This window comes from Acinonyx jubatus, chromosome A3, assembly GCF_027475565.1.
Source record: "Acinonyx jubatus isolate Ajub_Pintada_27869175 chromosome A3, VMU_Ajub_asm_v1.0, whole genome shotgun sequence".
Classification (NCBI taxonomy): Eukaryota; Metazoa; Chordata; class Mammalia; order Carnivora; family Felidae; genus Acinonyx; species Acinonyx jubatus.
Genome location: NC_069388.1, coordinates 103,727,080 through 103,744,117, shown reverse-complemented (window position 1 = coordinate 103,744,117; position 17,038 = coordinate 103,727,080). Strand labels below are relative to the sequence as shown.

Here is a 17,038-nt window from a genome sequence, read left to right as displayed (position 1 = left end):
TAAGGTGGTATCCAAAACTTTGCAATTCCAGAATTTGGGAAGAAGAGTGCTAGCTTTAAGTATGTTCCAATGTAAATAGGCACAAAGGGCAGGAAACCAAACATTGCATTTCCAAAAAATATACTCACTTCTGAAATTTAGATACTGGCTTATTTTAAGTAGGCGGCGTAAACATTACTTGGAACCCTAGGTCTGAGATTTTTCCAGGTGTTCTCGATATTTTAAAAGGAAACCAGACAGGAGAACCTTTTCTTTGTTAAAGATTCCTTGAGTCCTGGGAAGCAGAGATCTTATTTCTTGATGTTGTTGTTAACAGTCTTCTAGATTAAAATGTTTAAAGACTGTCCAGTTATTATTTTTAATATAAACAATCCCAACTTTTTTTTTTCTTACATTTATTTATTTTTTGATAGAGACCGAGCACGAGTTGGGGAGGGACAGAGAGAGGAGACACAGAATCTGAATCAAGCTCCAGGCTCCGAGCTGTCATCACAGAGCCTGACACGGGGCTCGAACTCACAAACCGCGAGATCATGACCTGAGCCGAAGTCGGACACTTAACCAACTGAGCCACCCAGGCACCCCTAAACAATCCCAACTTTTAAGAACTGGGTGGCTCAGTTGGTTAAGCGACCGACTTTGGCTCAGGTCATGATCTCACACTCTGTGAGTTCGAGCCTCGCGTCGGGCTCTGTGCTGACAGCTCAGAGCCTGGAGCCTGCTTCAGATTCTGTGTCTCCCTCTCTCTCTGCCCCTCCCCGCTCATGCTCTGTCTCTCTTTCTCTCTCAAAAATAAACAAACATTAAAAAAAATAATTATAAAAAAGAATATTTGTTCTTGACATCCTCTTTCCTTATTTTCAGCTGAGAAAAACATCCCAACCTGCCACTTTTGGAAATGGAGAATAAGACTTTTCGTAACAGAACATAATAGTCTTGTACATATTTATTTTATTCTGGTTAAAGACTTTTCATCCATATTGTATTTTCACAACCCCCAGGCATAAGCTTTTTAAAGAGTCTAAACTAGGGACGCCTGGGTGGCATCAGTCAGTCAGTTAAGTGTCCGACTTCAGCTCAGGTCAATCTCATGCATGGTTCCTAGGTTTAAGCACAGTGTCAGGCTCTGTGGTGACAGCTCAGAGCCTGGAGCCTGCTTTGGATTCTGTGTCTCGCTCTCTGTCTGTTCCTCCCCACCCCCCCCCCCCCGATCCCCACTGTCTCTCTCTCAAAGATAAATAATGTTAGAATGAATAAATAAATAAATAAATAAATAAATGAATAAATAAAAGTCTAGACTAGAAAATGCAGTTAACCAGAAAAGTCTCCATTCTTCAAGCATGTCGGTGAACTGAGATAGCATGGTTAGAAATCCATTCTGTCGAGAAATGGCAGTTAAGCTCTATATGTGTTTCTTACTCTCTCACTTGTTACTGTTTTCCTGAAGCACTTTGAAAAGAATTCTGAAACGTGTGATTAGGCTTAGCAAGCAAGAGATATAATTTATCAGTGACACATACTGAGATTGCAGGAAGAATCGTAGCAAATCACATGCCATGTTCCTGAACTGTACTTCTAATTGGTTCTCCACAGAACAGTTTTACCAGAAATATTCTGTTGACTATTTCCTTTAATAAAGCTTTTAAAACTTTTTTAAGATGGTGAAATATTTTAATCTTTTCTAAAAATACATACAAATACTATAGCAAGCATCCATATACAAAGGACTCAGATTTCTTAAATCTTTATTTTGCTTTGATTCAGGTATTATTTATTTGTTTGTTTGTTTCAGTGTTTGTTTATTTTGAGAGAGAGCACACACACTAGCAAGGTAGGGTCACCTGGAGAATCCTAAGCAGGCTCCTTGCTGACAGTGCAGAGCCTGACAGCCAGGAGATCATGGCTTGAGCTGAAATCAGGATCTGTTACTGAACCAACTGAGCTCCCCAGGTGCCCCAGCTGAGGTTGTTTTTTAAAGAAATAGAACATTAAAGGTAAAGTTGAAACCTCTCCTTAATTCTGTTTAAGTAGAATTTCATATACAGGTTTTTATTGTTTCCTTGGGGCCTCCTGGTTCGCTTCCTGCTATGGTTAATTGAAAAGGAGTTAGAGGGGTAAATATTTTGATATCTGAAGTTTCTCTTTTGAATATCTTATTTTTTCTGAATTTCTTATTTTTAAAAAAATTCTAACTTGGTATATTCAGATAAAATGAAAAAAACCTTAATTTCATGCTTAAAATAACTTCCTAAGGATGTAAATGAGAGGTTTGAGGGAGTTTTTTAAAATACAGTCCTATTTTGCTTAGTTCAGAAAAGCTTTCAGGGTGCCTTGGTGGCTTAGTCCGTTAAGTGCCCAACTCTCACGGTTTGTGAGATGGAGCCCCGCATCAGTCTCTCTGCTTTCAGCACAGAGCCGGCTTCAGATCCTCTGCCCCTCCCCCACACGTGCTCACTGGTGCACTCTCAAAAATAAACATTAAAAAAAAAGTTTTCAGCAATACAGCAACAAGTCTTTTAGAAGTTTTATGTTTCCTATATTGTTGAACTAGACTTCTTTCCCATCTTTTGCCAAAGAATGCCTTTTTCAGATAGTGAAAAATGATCCAAAATGCTTAAGCAAGCACCCATATCTGATTATCTTGAAGTGATTTTAATGACAATCACAGTTGGAAACAAAATATCAAAGAGAAATCTGATTAAAGGAGGTTTAGATTCAAGAAACTAACTACAAGTGGGCTTATTACTGTAATTAGTATATGAGTTGATTCACAGTTAAATAAGACTTGGTTATGTCTCTGTTGTAAGCTCCTAAAAGGCTGGGCTCACTTCTTCTGTATTTTCATTGTGCACCCTCACTTCACCTTGCTACCTCCATGTCATTAAAAATTCCAGGGACGCCTGGGTGGCTCAGTCGGGTGAGCATCCGACTTCAGCTCGGGTCATGATCTCACAGTCTGAGTTCGAGCCCCGCGTCGGGCTCTGTGCTGACATCTCAGAGCCCGGGGCCTGTTTCAGATTCTGTGTCTCCCTCTCTCTCTGACCCTCCCCCATTCATGCTCTGTCTCTCTCTGTCTCAAAAATAAATAAACGTTAAAAACTAAAAAAAAAAAAAAAAATCCATAAAATTTACTAGCCAGTAAGTCTGAACAAAGAAAATTAAGGTAACATTTTACTACTTGGTCACATTTTTCAAATCTGAGTTCTTGTCCTAGCAAGTAAAACATAACACATAATACAGTAATACATAATACTTGGCAAGCACCCCAACTAAGAATTTTTAAATCTGCGAAATAGGGTTACATTATATCCTTCTAAATCCACACCCCCCTTTTTTATTCAGGAATCTAATTTTATCTATTTTGACAGCTAAACCTTTGAAAAGGTTTAGACTTTATTGTACAAATCAAGTTCCCTATTCAAAGTCCAAAGAGTTTTAAAGATCACACTGTTTCATTGGAATTTTAAAATATTAAGTTATCACTATAGTGTAACTGAATAATTAACTAGGACTTGATATCTCTAGAGAATAAATTCTTTTTAAGGAAAGATTTTAGCCTACCCAAAATGCTCTTTGTCACTTTCTGCTATAAAAGTATAGTCAGTATTTCTAGCCTCTTGTTTACCCACCTGTTCTGGAGCTTTATGGTTTTGGGGAATACAACTGTTCTACAGAAAAAGCTCAAACTAAGTAAAGATTTTCCAATTTTCTGTTTGCTGGAATTAGATAGCATCACACTCTCCTACATTATAGTTAAATATGAATTTCAGATTCCAGATTTGGGTTAGTAGGGGGGGCTCTTTGGTTCTAAAGATAGTAAAATACAAATAAAAGTGAGGGGTGCCTGGGTGGCTCAATCAGTTGAGCATCTGACTTTTGATTTCAGCTCAGGTCATGATTTCACGGTTCATGAGTTTGAGCCCCATGTTGGGCTCTGCACTGACAGCTCAGAGCCTGCTTGGGATTCTCTTCCTCCCTCTCTCTATGCCCCTCCTCAGCTCATGCTCTCTCTCTCTCTCTCTCTCTAAATAAGTAAACTATTAAAAAAATAATAAAATACAAATAAAAGTGGATTTCTAAAATGGAAACTTTGGGGAGAAAGATGTGTTAAACTGTAAGCATTCTAGATGTTCAGAGGCTTTCTGTAGGCAGTACTCATTATACAAATAAGTACAGTCATTGTCCAAAGCCCGAAGCTCTGCTGTTGCCCTTTGAAAGCCTTTGTGTTGTTCTTTTTTTTTTTTTTTTAATCTCTAAGTCCAAAAAGAGAGCAAGCTGTAGGAAAAAAAGCACTTAGGGGAACTGATCGAGGAGCAGAGTATGCCACTACTAACTTCCTTGTTCACTTTTGCCTTTTACTATTAGTCTATGAAAGGTTAATAAATTTTAATAAGTATGTTTTAAATAAATGAGTAACTTTGGGGCACCTGGCTAGCTCATTTGGTAGAGCATGCAACTCTTTTGATCTTGAGTTCAAGCCCCATGTTGGTGGTAGGGTTTACTTAAATATATAAGTAACTTTAATAACCAGTTATTTGTATCTGTATGAATCATTTCAGCAATACTGCTTTTTCAGAACACCTTAGATAACTATCCCAAAAAGTTTGGATTAAGATCATTTTGCAATTTGGAGCACTTTGCAAGATAGGACAGCTGCAGGATAGGCTAGCCTAGGGGAGATGCTAAAGTAGAAGATTAAATTAACAAGACTTAAGCAGACAGAAGGGGAAGTGCCAGCAGTGAGAAGGACAAAGAAAGGAAGTGTTAACATCCAGTGTTTCAAATTTCTGCCTAGCATTCACTCTTCTCAAAGATAGTAGAGCAGAAACATCTTCCTCTTCTTTTGTACTCTCTGATTTCCTACTCTTGGGATCCAGAGCTCAAGCTTCTGTTATTTGGATTATAAGTAAGCTGTATTGTCAGGTACTTGGACTTCTGTGGACCAACCTGAGGACCTTACTACTGTCTGAAAAGTACTATCCAATAGAAACATAATGTATAACACATATGTAATTTAAAATGTTCCAGTAGCAGGGGCATCTGAGTGACTCATTTAAGCATCTGACTCTAGATTTCAGCTCAGGTCATGATCTTGAGGTCGTGAGTTCGAACCCCACGTTGGACTCTGCACTGAGTGTGGAGTCTGCTTGAGATTCTCTCACCCTCTCTTCTTTGCCCCTCCCCTGCTCATATTTGTTCATTCTCTCTCTCTCTCTTTCTCTCTCTCTCTCTCTCTCCCCCCCCCCCCAAAATAAACATTACAAAAAGGTACATGATAGAATCAGAATTCTAGCTTATTTGCCTATACACACTATTCTGTGGACAGTCATTTTAAGGCTTATGAAGAGATATTCCAGTGTGTTAAATCATATAAGCAGTTCCTAGACAGTATTCAGAATGGTCTCAAATCCTTCTCAAAGGGAAGGGAATAAATATTTGTTGAGGACCTCATATTATCCTTTACAGTGTGAAGTCTTATTTAATTGATCATAATCACAGGTGGTAAATCATAGTATCATTTTATATAATAAGAAAATGAGGCCAGGGGCACCTGGGTGGCTCAGTTAGTTAAGTGTCCGACTTTGCTCAGGTCATGATCTCACGGTCCGTAAGTTCGAGTCCCGCTTTGGGCTCTGTGCTGACAGCTCAGAGCCTAGAGCCTGCTTCAGATTCTGTGTCTCCTCCTCTCTCTGCCCCTCCCATGCTTATGCTCTGTCTCTCTCTGTCTCTCAATAATAAATAAACGTTAAGAAAAAAAAAACTTTAAAAAAAAAAAGGAAAGAAAATGAGGCCGAAGTCACACAACTAGGAAGTGGTAAAGCTGGAACACAGATCTCAATCAGTCTTTTTCCAGAGCTCATGTTCTTTCCACTATAATGTATTGTGTCCCTCAGTCTCAGGAATTGTTTATCGTTCCTAGATGACATACTTGGCCTCCAACATATATACTGCCAATTTCCAGAAAGGGAAAGCACTTTCATCCTGACGTGTATTGCCATTTTTATATTAGAAAAGTTGACAAGCACTAGATAGTTCCTTTGCTTTTACTTAGTTGTTTGTGCTGCTAAAGGAATAATTGATAAATAATAACTGACAGAAGAATCAATATGGTATTCTTAGCTTTCTCTCTTCGCAAAAGAGAGCTTTTATTTTCTTTGATACTATTATCCCTAACCCATTCCCTTCCCTGGACATGGGATCTCTTCTAGGTGGTGATAGAAGCATCTACTAATTGTTTTGTTTTTTCATTCAGAAAGCATTTATGATATACACCCCTGATCAAAGATCCTAGGGGAAATTCCAAGGAACAGCATATCTACCTCTAAGAATTTGTATTCTTTAAAAAAAAAAAAAAAAAACTTTGAGGGAAAATTATGTAACAAATTGATACCTATAAGAAAATAAACTATACAAAAAAGGACAAGGAGACACAGATAAATACGATTGCAGAAGAGAAATAGTTGCAGCTGGTAATCATTTAGTTCTCATCAGAGTCCAGCTGTGCTAAAAATCATCAGGAAGCAGAGCCCACTCTTAGATTCAGAAGTAATAAAGACCTACATCATGTGGTGTGAAAACCGTGGCGTGGGAGGTCTTAGCCCGTTCTTAGATCAATCCATGAGGCCAAGCACAAGTGAGTAATAATAATAAAAATAACTTGAACTTCTCACCCATAACACAGTTGTTTAATCTGACTCTGAAGAAATACTTGCAGACGTTCATCAAGTAATTTATCTTTCCTTCTTCCATGGTTTGCATCATATAAACTATTGAATTATTATGTACTCTTCTACTTAGTAGCTTAGGTCATTATTAGAGGTCCTAGAGTTGTATCAGCCTCAGGTTGATGACCACATGTGCAGTCTGTTTCTAATGCTGTTTTTTCATAGCAAGCCAAACAAGTTGGTAGGTGCTAGACATTTCCTAGGCTTTTATACTGAATCCCTTACTTTCATCTTCCCATTCAGGTTCTCTTGTAGCCATTTCACAATCATTGTCAACATTTATTAAACTTACCTAGATGTAGGTCATTGGAATGCTGGGCCAAGGAGGGGTGTTCATTGTTTTTAAGGAACAAACTCATCTGTTTAGTGAAGTTTTGTTTCCTTTTGTAAAAGATTCGCAACAAATATGATTTGATTCTAGACTTGTCTAACATTTTTAGTTTTAGATTGTTGCAGATCTTATAAACAACTATTTGGTCTATGTAAAGATGTTTTAGAACCTATACTGCTAATTAGAAAACTGTTTCGTAGCACTGTCTTTTAAAAATGTTAGCATATTGTAATTGAATTTAAAAATGTTAGCATATTGTAATTGAATTTAATTGTTTAGGCCCAGCCCTGATTGTAGACACAGTCCTGCAGTGAGGGAAGTTGGTCTTCTTTCCAGCTGTACTCACTGTGAATAGCAGAGCTCTTGTCTTCTCTCTGTATCCTGACTTGGGAGGCTGTGTGACTCCTCTCATTATGGTATATTCTCAGGCCATGTTTTTTGTATGTCATTAAACATCAGTAGGTTGATCAGGTAGTGTGGTAGATAAGGTTGTCATCTGCCCTGATAATCTTTTTCTTCTTTTCAACTGTCAGAAAAACTTCCATCATAATTTTTTTTTTTTTTTTTTTTTTTGCATTTTTCTACCTCAACCTTCCTGACCTCCTTGTTTAGTTTAATTGTGAAAATAGGTATTCTCACTTAAGGAAACGACCGGTATTTTTTCCCTACAATGTTTTAGACAAAGTCTTTATATAAAAATGATTACATATAAGAATAAAACTCTGTACTAGCTATTTTTGTCTTGCTCTTACTATATCACCTTAAAAGTCCACTTCTCTCTGGTTATTCACAAAACTGACTTAATTTTTTTGTCTTATGTTTCAACAGAAGGAGAATATGTTAAAATGTTTATGCGAGGTCGGCCAATTACAATGTTCATTCCTTCTGATGTTGAAAACTATGACGACATCAGAACAGAACTGCCTCCTGAGAAGCTGAAACTGGAGTGGGTGTATCCTCTACTGTGACAGCAAATGTGTTCACTTTGTCTTCAGTTTAAGAAAAATTAGTTTACCTAACCTCTGTCAAAATTGTTGTTGTACGACGGGGGCCCCAGTGACTTACTTGATTGAGTGTTCAACTCTTGATTTCAGCTCAGGTGTTGATCTCATCATTCGTGAGATTAACCCTGCATCAGGCTCTGCGCTGACAGCGCAGCATCTGCTTGGGTTCTCACTCTCTCCCTGCAGCTCCTCCGCTCGTGTTCACAGGCACACACACCTGCTCTCTCGAATAATTAAACTATTAAAAAAATTCTCTTTATACAAGAAAAGTGTGATGAGTATAGCAACCACTTGAGAAAGTAAAAAAAATGTTACCTCTCATCCTCCACATATTACGTGTATTTTGCCAATAGCAATTTAAAACCACCCAAATTATAATTTTGGATAGGGCAAACAGTGTTCTACGAACATCATGGTAGGTATTTGCGATGTGGTAGAGAAGACATTGGAATGGAATTAGAAGAATCAGCCCCACCAGCCCCAGTGAACCTTACTTCACTTACAAGTTAATAACTCCTACTTCACTGAGCTTTTGTAAGAATTAAATAAGAAAACATCAGTTAAGCATTTTGTAACCTGTGAAATAATGTAAATTATTTTATATAAAGACATCAAATTAACAAGGTGATTCTAATTCCAGAATTAACCTGTCAGCCAGACTTGGTAAAAAATGACTATATAAAAGAGCTCTCTTAATTTCCCTTAGAAATTTTTCTCTCAGAACCTTTGAGAAAGTCCACGAAGCAGAATGGAGTCAGTAGTTTGAACTCAACTTTTGCCTCCATTCTGTACCCACTTCCCCTGCCCTTTGATTCATTCCCTCCTTTCCACACAAATTAGCTTTGCAAAACTCACCAATCCTGTAATTCTGTACAACTTTTTTTTTTTTTTAAATGTTTGTTTATTTTTGAGAGAGAGACAGAGTGCAAATGGGAGAGAGGCAGAGAGAGAGGGAGACACAGAATCTGAAGCAGGTTCCAGGCTCTGAGCTGTCTGCACAGAGCCTGACGCAGGACTTGAACCCACGAACCATGAGATCATGACCTGAGCTGAAGTCGGATGCTTAACCAACTGAGCCACCCAGGCACCATCTGTACAACTTTTTAGTATATGCACTGCCGAAATGAGCCCTCTACGACTTTTTTTTTTTTCAACGTTTTTATTTATTTTTGGGACAGAGAGAGACAGAGCATGAATGGGGGAGGGGCAGAGAGAGAGGGAGACACAGAATCGGAAGCAGGCTCCAGGCTCTGAGCCATCAGCCCAGAGCCCGACGCGGGGCTCGAACTCACGGACCGCGAGATCGTGACCTGGCTGAAGTCGGACGCTTAACCGACTGCGCCACCCAGGCGCCCCTCTACGACTTTTTAATAAACACTACCAAACTGTGCCTGGCTGTCTTACTCATTTTTCTTTTAGTTTATTTTTACTTATTTTGAGAGACAGACAGACAGACAGACATAGCAAGCAGGGCAGAGAGAGAGGGAGACAGAATCCCAAGCAGGCTCAGTGCTATCAGCACAGAGTTCGATGCAGGGCTTGAACTCACAAACCGTGAGATCATGATCTGAGCCGAAATCAAGAGTTGGACACTTAACCAACTGAGCCACCCAAGTACCCCTGTCTTACTCATTATTTCAGTCAAGCATAAATGTCATTTTCTCCACCCTTCTTTTGATCCCTCTCTTCACTTTCTCTCCATTTAAATTAGGTGTTCCTTGTTTAGTTTAATTGTGAAAATAGGTATTCTCACTTAAGGAAACGACCACTATTTTTTCCCTTGTCTTTCCACAATTTCTAATGATACATTTAGTGTTTGTTTTTGTCATCGTTGCCAGAGCTAAGCTCCAGGGACACAGGTGTCCATTCATTTTGTTCAGAAGTGTATGTTCTGCTCTGTGCCTGCCACATGTTAGGAACTCAGTATGTATTTGCAGAATGAGGGAACTAAGTTTTGTGCACATTAAAAACTCACGGTTGCACCCTGGCTAGTGGCAGGACTTGAGTTTCTTAGTTCTGACGATGCATTCTGGTTTTCTTTATACTTTCCTGATTCCCTTAGGGATCCATGAAAAACTTTACACCTTAAAAATAATATTTATTAAAAACCTTGACTCCTGTTTAAGATATGGTTACCGAGGAAAGGACTGCCGTGCTAATGTTTACCTTCTTCCTACCGGAGAAATAGTGTATTTCATAGCATCAGTAGTAGTACTGTTTAATTATGAGGAGAGAACTCAGCGACACTACCTGGGTCACACAGACTGTGTGAAATGGTTGGTATCATTTAATACTTGTGTTTTTCTTTGTCATTTTTGCATTTCTTTATAATTTGGGTTTTTCAGAAATGATTTCTTCTGGAGAGCTCAGATCTTAAGGATATTATGGGTATTGTGTAGATATATTTTAAAAAGCACTTTAATATGGGGAAGCGGTAGTGGAATCTTTTCTTAAGACAATTTTAATTGATACTACTCTTGAAAGGAATGAGCAGTACATAACAAGAGCAAAAAATTTACATTCTTAATAAGCTTACCCTTTGGTTGCAAGATATAGAAAGGAGTCTAAATATGGACAGGAAGACATCTTTAAAAAAAAAAAAAACTTTGCTAGTCACTCGTATGTTGATCATGAGGAATGTGGGCGTGTATGCTACACAGTTTTCAGTCTTAAAATTTTCATGCCCCAAATCTGACCTAAGGGTTCAGCATTAAGAGCTAATTAAAAGGTTGGAGGTACTATGTGAAGATGTTCATTGTGTTCCTTTGTAGAAAAGCAGAAGTGGTAGAAGAGCTGTTAATAAGATGCATACGGATGATGTCACAAAAGGGGACTATGCTGATGTTGACACAGAGTTTGCACAGTGCACGACTGCACCTTCCCCGTAATAAAACCGTCTGAGTATGCGTGCCTATGTGCAGGACTAGAAAGGAGCTGGAACAGATGAAGACATTTTAACTTACCCTGTAATTGTGAATACGTGCTTTCTTCGAATTTAGGGCTCCATTAATTTGTTTAACAAAGAAAGAAAACGTGCAGCCGAAAACTTAGGAAAAAACATCTTCTAGATGATTGATGTTTATCTGATTTGCTCAAGAAAACAGGTCACAATGAGAATTTTTTTAATGATTAAAAATGTTTGAAAATTGATAAATGTTAATATTAAGGCATACTTTCGGCTACTTGAAATGTTTCCCATATTTAAAACTGTTGTTAATACTGCTTTTTAGCCTTGCTATACATCCTGACAAAATTAGGATCGCAACTGGACAGATTGCTGGAGTGGATAAAGATGGAAGGGTGAGTGGCATAGGGTTCTGCATGCTGTATCAGTGACATTGTCATTAGAATGGAGTTGATAGGAATTTTAACCGCAGCTCATTTATTTCATTCTTTTAACATTTGGCAGCTAAGGGATTTCTAGTATAAGCAGGGAAAAAATAGTAGAATGTAAGAAGATTCCAAAAAACAGAATCATACTACTTAAATATTTTTCTCTAAAAATAAGTGTTCTTCCTAAGGAAACTATTTACTTGTAAAATTGGGAGGACTTGTAAGCTTGTTGATTTTTTTTTTAACATAGCATAACTTATCAGTGTTTGCCAGAAGGTACCGCATTTTCACTATGTTGATGGACCTCTTGACTTTATTTTTTTTTTTTAATTTTTTTTAACGTTTATTTATTTTTGAGACAGAGGGAGACAGAGCATGAATGGGGGAGGATCAGAGAGAGGGAGACACAGAATCTGAAACAGGCTCCAGGCTCTGAGCTGTCAGCACAGAGCCCGATGCAGGGCTCGAACCCACGGACCGCGAGATCATGACCTGAGCCGAAGTCGGCCCCGCAACCGACTGAGCCACCCAGGCGCCCCCCTCTTGACTTTATATATGACTAGAACTGATAACACTTTAAAAATGTCAGTTCCTATTCAGTATTATTAAATTGGCTTATATAACAAATCCCTTATTTGTAAGGATCAGCAATGAATATTATTGATGATTGATTAACATGTGTATGACTATACCCATGACATTCTCTGGCTTCAGTTTATTTAAAGAAAAGGAGTCAGAATGGTTATAATGGATGACTTCTAAGGCCCTTCCAGTTCCAAATTTTATTTAAGAACTGTTTGGTTAGCAATGTATTGGACACTTACTAGAAAAAAAGTATTATTTTCCTAGAAATGAAGGTAATGTTAAAAGCAGAGTATCCAGAGCAAATTTGCCTTCGTTAGACTCCTAACTCCACCTTCTAATAGCTGTATAACTTTGGGCAAGTTATTCAAATCTAAGTTTCCTCATCTGTTAAATGGTAATTATAACAGTACAGAGTTTATGGGATTAAATGAATCAATACATGCGATGTACTTAGAATAGTGTATGACATAGTAAATACTAAATCATTTGCTGCTACTGTTATCACTGTTGTTATTTTCTTGTTTTCATGGTATGAGAAGAAAATATCTGCTCAAGATTCTTTGGGGTCATGTCTAAATGTAGTAGCTATTTTATATTAGATGTTTATCCAGACCCACTGCTTTTGAAAGATGGAATGCAGTTCTGTGTGATGGTAGTATTTACTTGCATCCACCTGAATACCAGTTAGTTTTGCTATTGTATTTTTCCCCTTGTTTTTGCAGCCTCTGCAACCCCATGTCAGAGTGTGGGATTCAGTTAGTTTATCCACTCTGCAAATTATTGGACTTGGGACCTTTGAGCGTGGAGTAGGATGCCTGGATTTTTCAAAAGCAGTAAGTAACAATTTTTAAGGAAGTAAGCAAGCTGCAGGAAAGAAGTCAAGCTCAATTTTGTGTCTGTGTCTGTGTTCATAGAAAATGATAACTCTGAATTGTTAGCTGTTGCTTAGCAGTGGCCAGCATTTTAACCTAGGTACTAAAGTACTCTGGTTTAAATGGGATACAGGTTGTTATACTTAATTATACTTTTGTTCTGTTCTGAACTAGGATTCCAGTGTAATAGCAGGAAATTGTTAGAGGAATATATGTATAGCATGGTCCAGTTGAAATAAGCAGTAAGATATGCTTTTGCTTCAGCTTGAATCATGGAAATCTTATTTTATTTAGAAAATTTACAGACATGAAAGCTGGCCAGTTCTCCTAGAAAAGAAGTTATTTACGTTTTATTTATCCTGTTTATCTGTGTTAATGTAAGTCAGGTATATCATGGAAAGCTAAATTGCTGTTTGAATAATACAAGTAACTATATAGTAAGTGGAAGTTAACCTTGGAAACAAGATTAAAAACAGGAAGTATTTTTAAAAAGAATCTTCATTATATTTCTGAAGAAAATACAGTCAGTAAATAGTATAATCATTTTATTTCAAGTTTATATCCTTTTCAGGTTTAAAGGGTTTGGGATTATATTAATGTTGCCAGTTTTAATAATACGGTATTTCTTCTTAGAAAGTCACCCTTATCTGAAAAGTTTTAAATGCCTTGAATTGACTTTTCTTTAGGATTCAGGTGTTCATTTATGTGTTATTGATGACTCCAATGAGCATATGCTTACTGTTTGGGATTGGCAGAAAAAATCAAAGGGAGCAGAAATAAAGGTAAATCAAAATAAATTTTAATTGAGTATTATTTTTTAGAATACATTATTTTTTTTCAGATCCTTGGATGTATACTGCATATCCTTAAGTTGCAAGAGCATACCAGTTGGCCATATTCATTAGATTTATTGATTTGTCGTCATTTTATGGTATTAGGAATACCATTCTTAAAGTATTCTTTTTTTTTTTTTTAACACCTATTTATACTTTCTGTGATAGTTATCTATAGATTCTGAGATCAGTTCTTAAAGTATTCTTTTTTCTTTAATGTTTATTTATTTAGAGAGAGGGAGTGCTCAAGCAGGGGAGGAGCAGAGAGAGAGGGTGAGAGAGAATCCCAAGTAGGCTCCATGCTGTCAGTGCAGAGCCCGACGTGGGGCTCGATCCCACAAACGGTGAGATCATGACCTGAGCCAAAATCAATAGTTGGATGCTCAACCAACTGAGCCACCCAGGCACCCCAGTATTCTTTATTTTGAGAGAAAGAAAGAAAGACCAGGGGAGGGGCAGAGAGAGAGGGAGAGAGAGAATCTAAAGCAGGCTCTGCCATGACAGCGCAGAGCCAAACGCAGGGCTTGAACTCACGAACCTTGAGATCATGAACCTGAGCCAAAACCAGGAGTCGATACTTAACTGACTGAGCCACCCAGGCACCCCAAAGTATTCTTAAGATAAAATAGTCAAGCAACTTCAACGAAATTTCAGTGATACTTCAGGCATATTGTGCTTCTGAAATGCCAAAGTAGATGGATGTCTAATCTCAAAATTAACTCTGATTACACTGTCTGGTTTCTCTTTAACAAAATGTGTCATTTATTCAATCTTTAAAGCATTAAAAATCTAAAGGAAAAATTCATCCTTTGGAATATAACTGACATAACCGAAAAGCATATGTAAGGATAAGTTTTTTGGTTTTAATACATGTATGGGATTATTACATAAACTGCTATAGTATTTATAATTGCTATAGAATAGGGTTGATCCCTTTGTGTGGATCTGGCTATAACTTGTAAGAGAAGAATATAAGGTTAATGCTGCAAATATGGGTCGAAATGGCCTCCTTCTGACAGGCTTTCAGAGGGATTCAGAGTGACAGGATGACTAAAAAAAGCCTATGACATATTTGCTGTACTCTTAAATAACATCACATTCCTTTTTAGTTGAGCACTCTCTCTCTCAGCAGTTTTGTTTGGTATAAGCTAAAGCTTTCAGCTTGTTGGCCAAAAAGAGATTCTTTTAAATAGTGTGAGTTAATCTTTTGAAAAAAATAGAGTAGATTTGATTTTAATTGAAAAGAATATAACATGTCCAGAAACCTCAAACCTTGAAAAACATAAATGAAGATATAGAGTGTCTTTCAGCCATCATTTAGAGTAATTTAACATTGAAACATAAGGATGTTATACCAAAGTAAAATGTGTGCGTTTGATCCTTTGTAGTAAAGGCTATCAGATGATGTCTTGTGGTTTTCCTCCTACTGGCCACTCTGTGTTCTCCTTTCCAAGACCTTAAATGTTGGTATTCTTCAGAGTTATATCCTGTGTCCTCCACTGGTATCATGTATTCTCTCATGGCCTTAGTTACTGTCTACTGTGTCCCCGATCAGTTAACTCTAGCCCAGATCTCTCTCATTTATTTGAGTGTCCTGTCCTGCAAGTCAAAATCAACATGTCCCAATGTGCGCCAGTCATCCCCCTTAGACCCCAAACAGTTTTCGCCTCTCTGTGATTAACACCACATTCCAACTACTTGTGCAAGCTAGAAACTCTTTCCCCTTGCTTCTCACACTGAAGTTCCCTAAGGTCTGTCCCAGATGTCTGTATTAGAGCTCTTTTCAGTGCAAGTGACTGAAAAACAACTAAAGATAACTTAAAGAGAATTTATTCATGTTTAGGGAGAAAAAGAAAACCTCTAATAAAAGTCAGAGGGGAATTTTATCTCAGGAATGACTTGATTCAGGGACCGGATCACTGACTCTCTTGTCTCTCCTCTTTCCCCTGTGTGTTGACCTTAGTCTCTTCCACTGTAGGTAAGCTCTATTTTTGTTAAGTCACAAAAATTTGGGAACTGGTACATACCTAGTTAATTTATAGAAGTTTCAAATTCAATAAGGCAACTTCAAAACCTTATTGACAGAAACTAAGGAAGACCTAAATAAATGGAGGAATATATAATAATCGTGGATACAATATACAATAATCGTGGATATACAAATTGTTACTTCTCTGCATATTGATCTGTACTTTTTAAAAATTTATTTCTGATCTGTACTTTCCCTTTTTTTAATTTTTTAAACATTTTAACATTTTTTTAACATTTATTCATTTTTTGAGAGACCGAGAGAAACAGCTCAAGCAGGGGTGGGGCAGAGAGAGAGGGAAACACAGAATCCGAAGCAGGCTCCAGGCTCTGAGCTGTCAGCACAGAGCCCGACACGGAGCTCGAACTCATGAGCTGTGAGATCATGACCTGAGCCGAAGTCAGACCCTTAGCCGACTGAGCCACCCAGGTGCCCCGATCTGTACTTTCAACATAGTCAAAATCTCAGCATGATTTTCATGGATGTTGACAAGCTAAGTGTATGTGGAAATATGAAGGGATGAGAGTGGACAAAAATAACTAAAGTTGATGAGGGTGTAAATTAACCGGAACTCGCATACACTCCTGTATGTTGGACATAGAAATTGACACAGCTATTTTGGAAAACTGTTTGGCATTACCTTCTAAGTTTGAACATACACATGTGCATACCCTCTACCATCCTGTTCCACTCCTTGGTATAAATCCAACAGAAGTATATACATGTGTTGACCAAAAGACAAGTAATCAAAAATAATGGTAGCAAAAAACAAAAAAAAAGGAAGTTACCCAAATGCCAGTTAGTAGGAGGATGGATAAATCAATAACGTGGTCTTTACATATAAAAGAATACAATACAGTAATGAGGAGGAAAAAATTACAATATATGCACCAATATGAAGTAAATCTCATGAATGTAGATAAAATAGGGCCAGACACAAAGGAGTATATTCTGTGTGATTCCATTTAAATAAAGCAAAGTAATCTGTGCTGCCACAAATCAGGATCATAGCTGCTTGAACAGAGGGAGGGGATAGTGTCCCCTTTTCTAAAGGGATCTAAGGTGTTTGTGCGATGTTAGTAATAATGTTCTTTTTCTTCTATGCAGAGATGTGTTCGATTTGTGAAAATTTATCAAGCTATGCACTTAGGATTTGTGTACTTTGTGTGTGTGTGTGTGTGTGTGTGTGTGTGTGTGTGTGTATAAAATATACAACAATAAAAATCCAAGTAAAATATTCTATTATGCTACACTCATACCCAAAGTGATTTAATTTCATAGATTATTTCAAATCATGTCTTGATATCTTACCACTAGCATTATGGG

The 17,038-nt window shown here is 37.6% G+C and overlaps 1 protein-coding gene across 6 annotated transcripts in view; it reads left to right on the top strand.

Annotated features, from left to right (window-relative positions):
* The window catches only part of EML4 (EMAP like 4), a 161,027-nt gene that overhangs the window by 99,318 nt on the left and 44,671 nt on the right, over positions 1-17,038 (top strand). For all 6 annotated transcript variants that reach the window (XM_053200997.1, XM_027033640.2, XM_027033641.2 and 3 more), the window contains 5 exons: positions 7,885-8,008; positions 10,187-10,336; positions 11,291-11,360; positions 12,701-12,811; positions 13,537-13,632. In XM_053200997.1, coding sequence (XP_053056972.1) covers positions 7,885-8,008; positions 10,187-10,336; positions 11,291-11,360; positions 12,701-12,811; positions 13,537-13,632 — 551 coding nt within the window. The remainder of the gene's footprint in view (positions 1-7,884; positions 8,009-10,186; positions 10,337-11,290; positions 11,361-12,700; positions 12,812-13,536; positions 13,633-17,038) is intronic.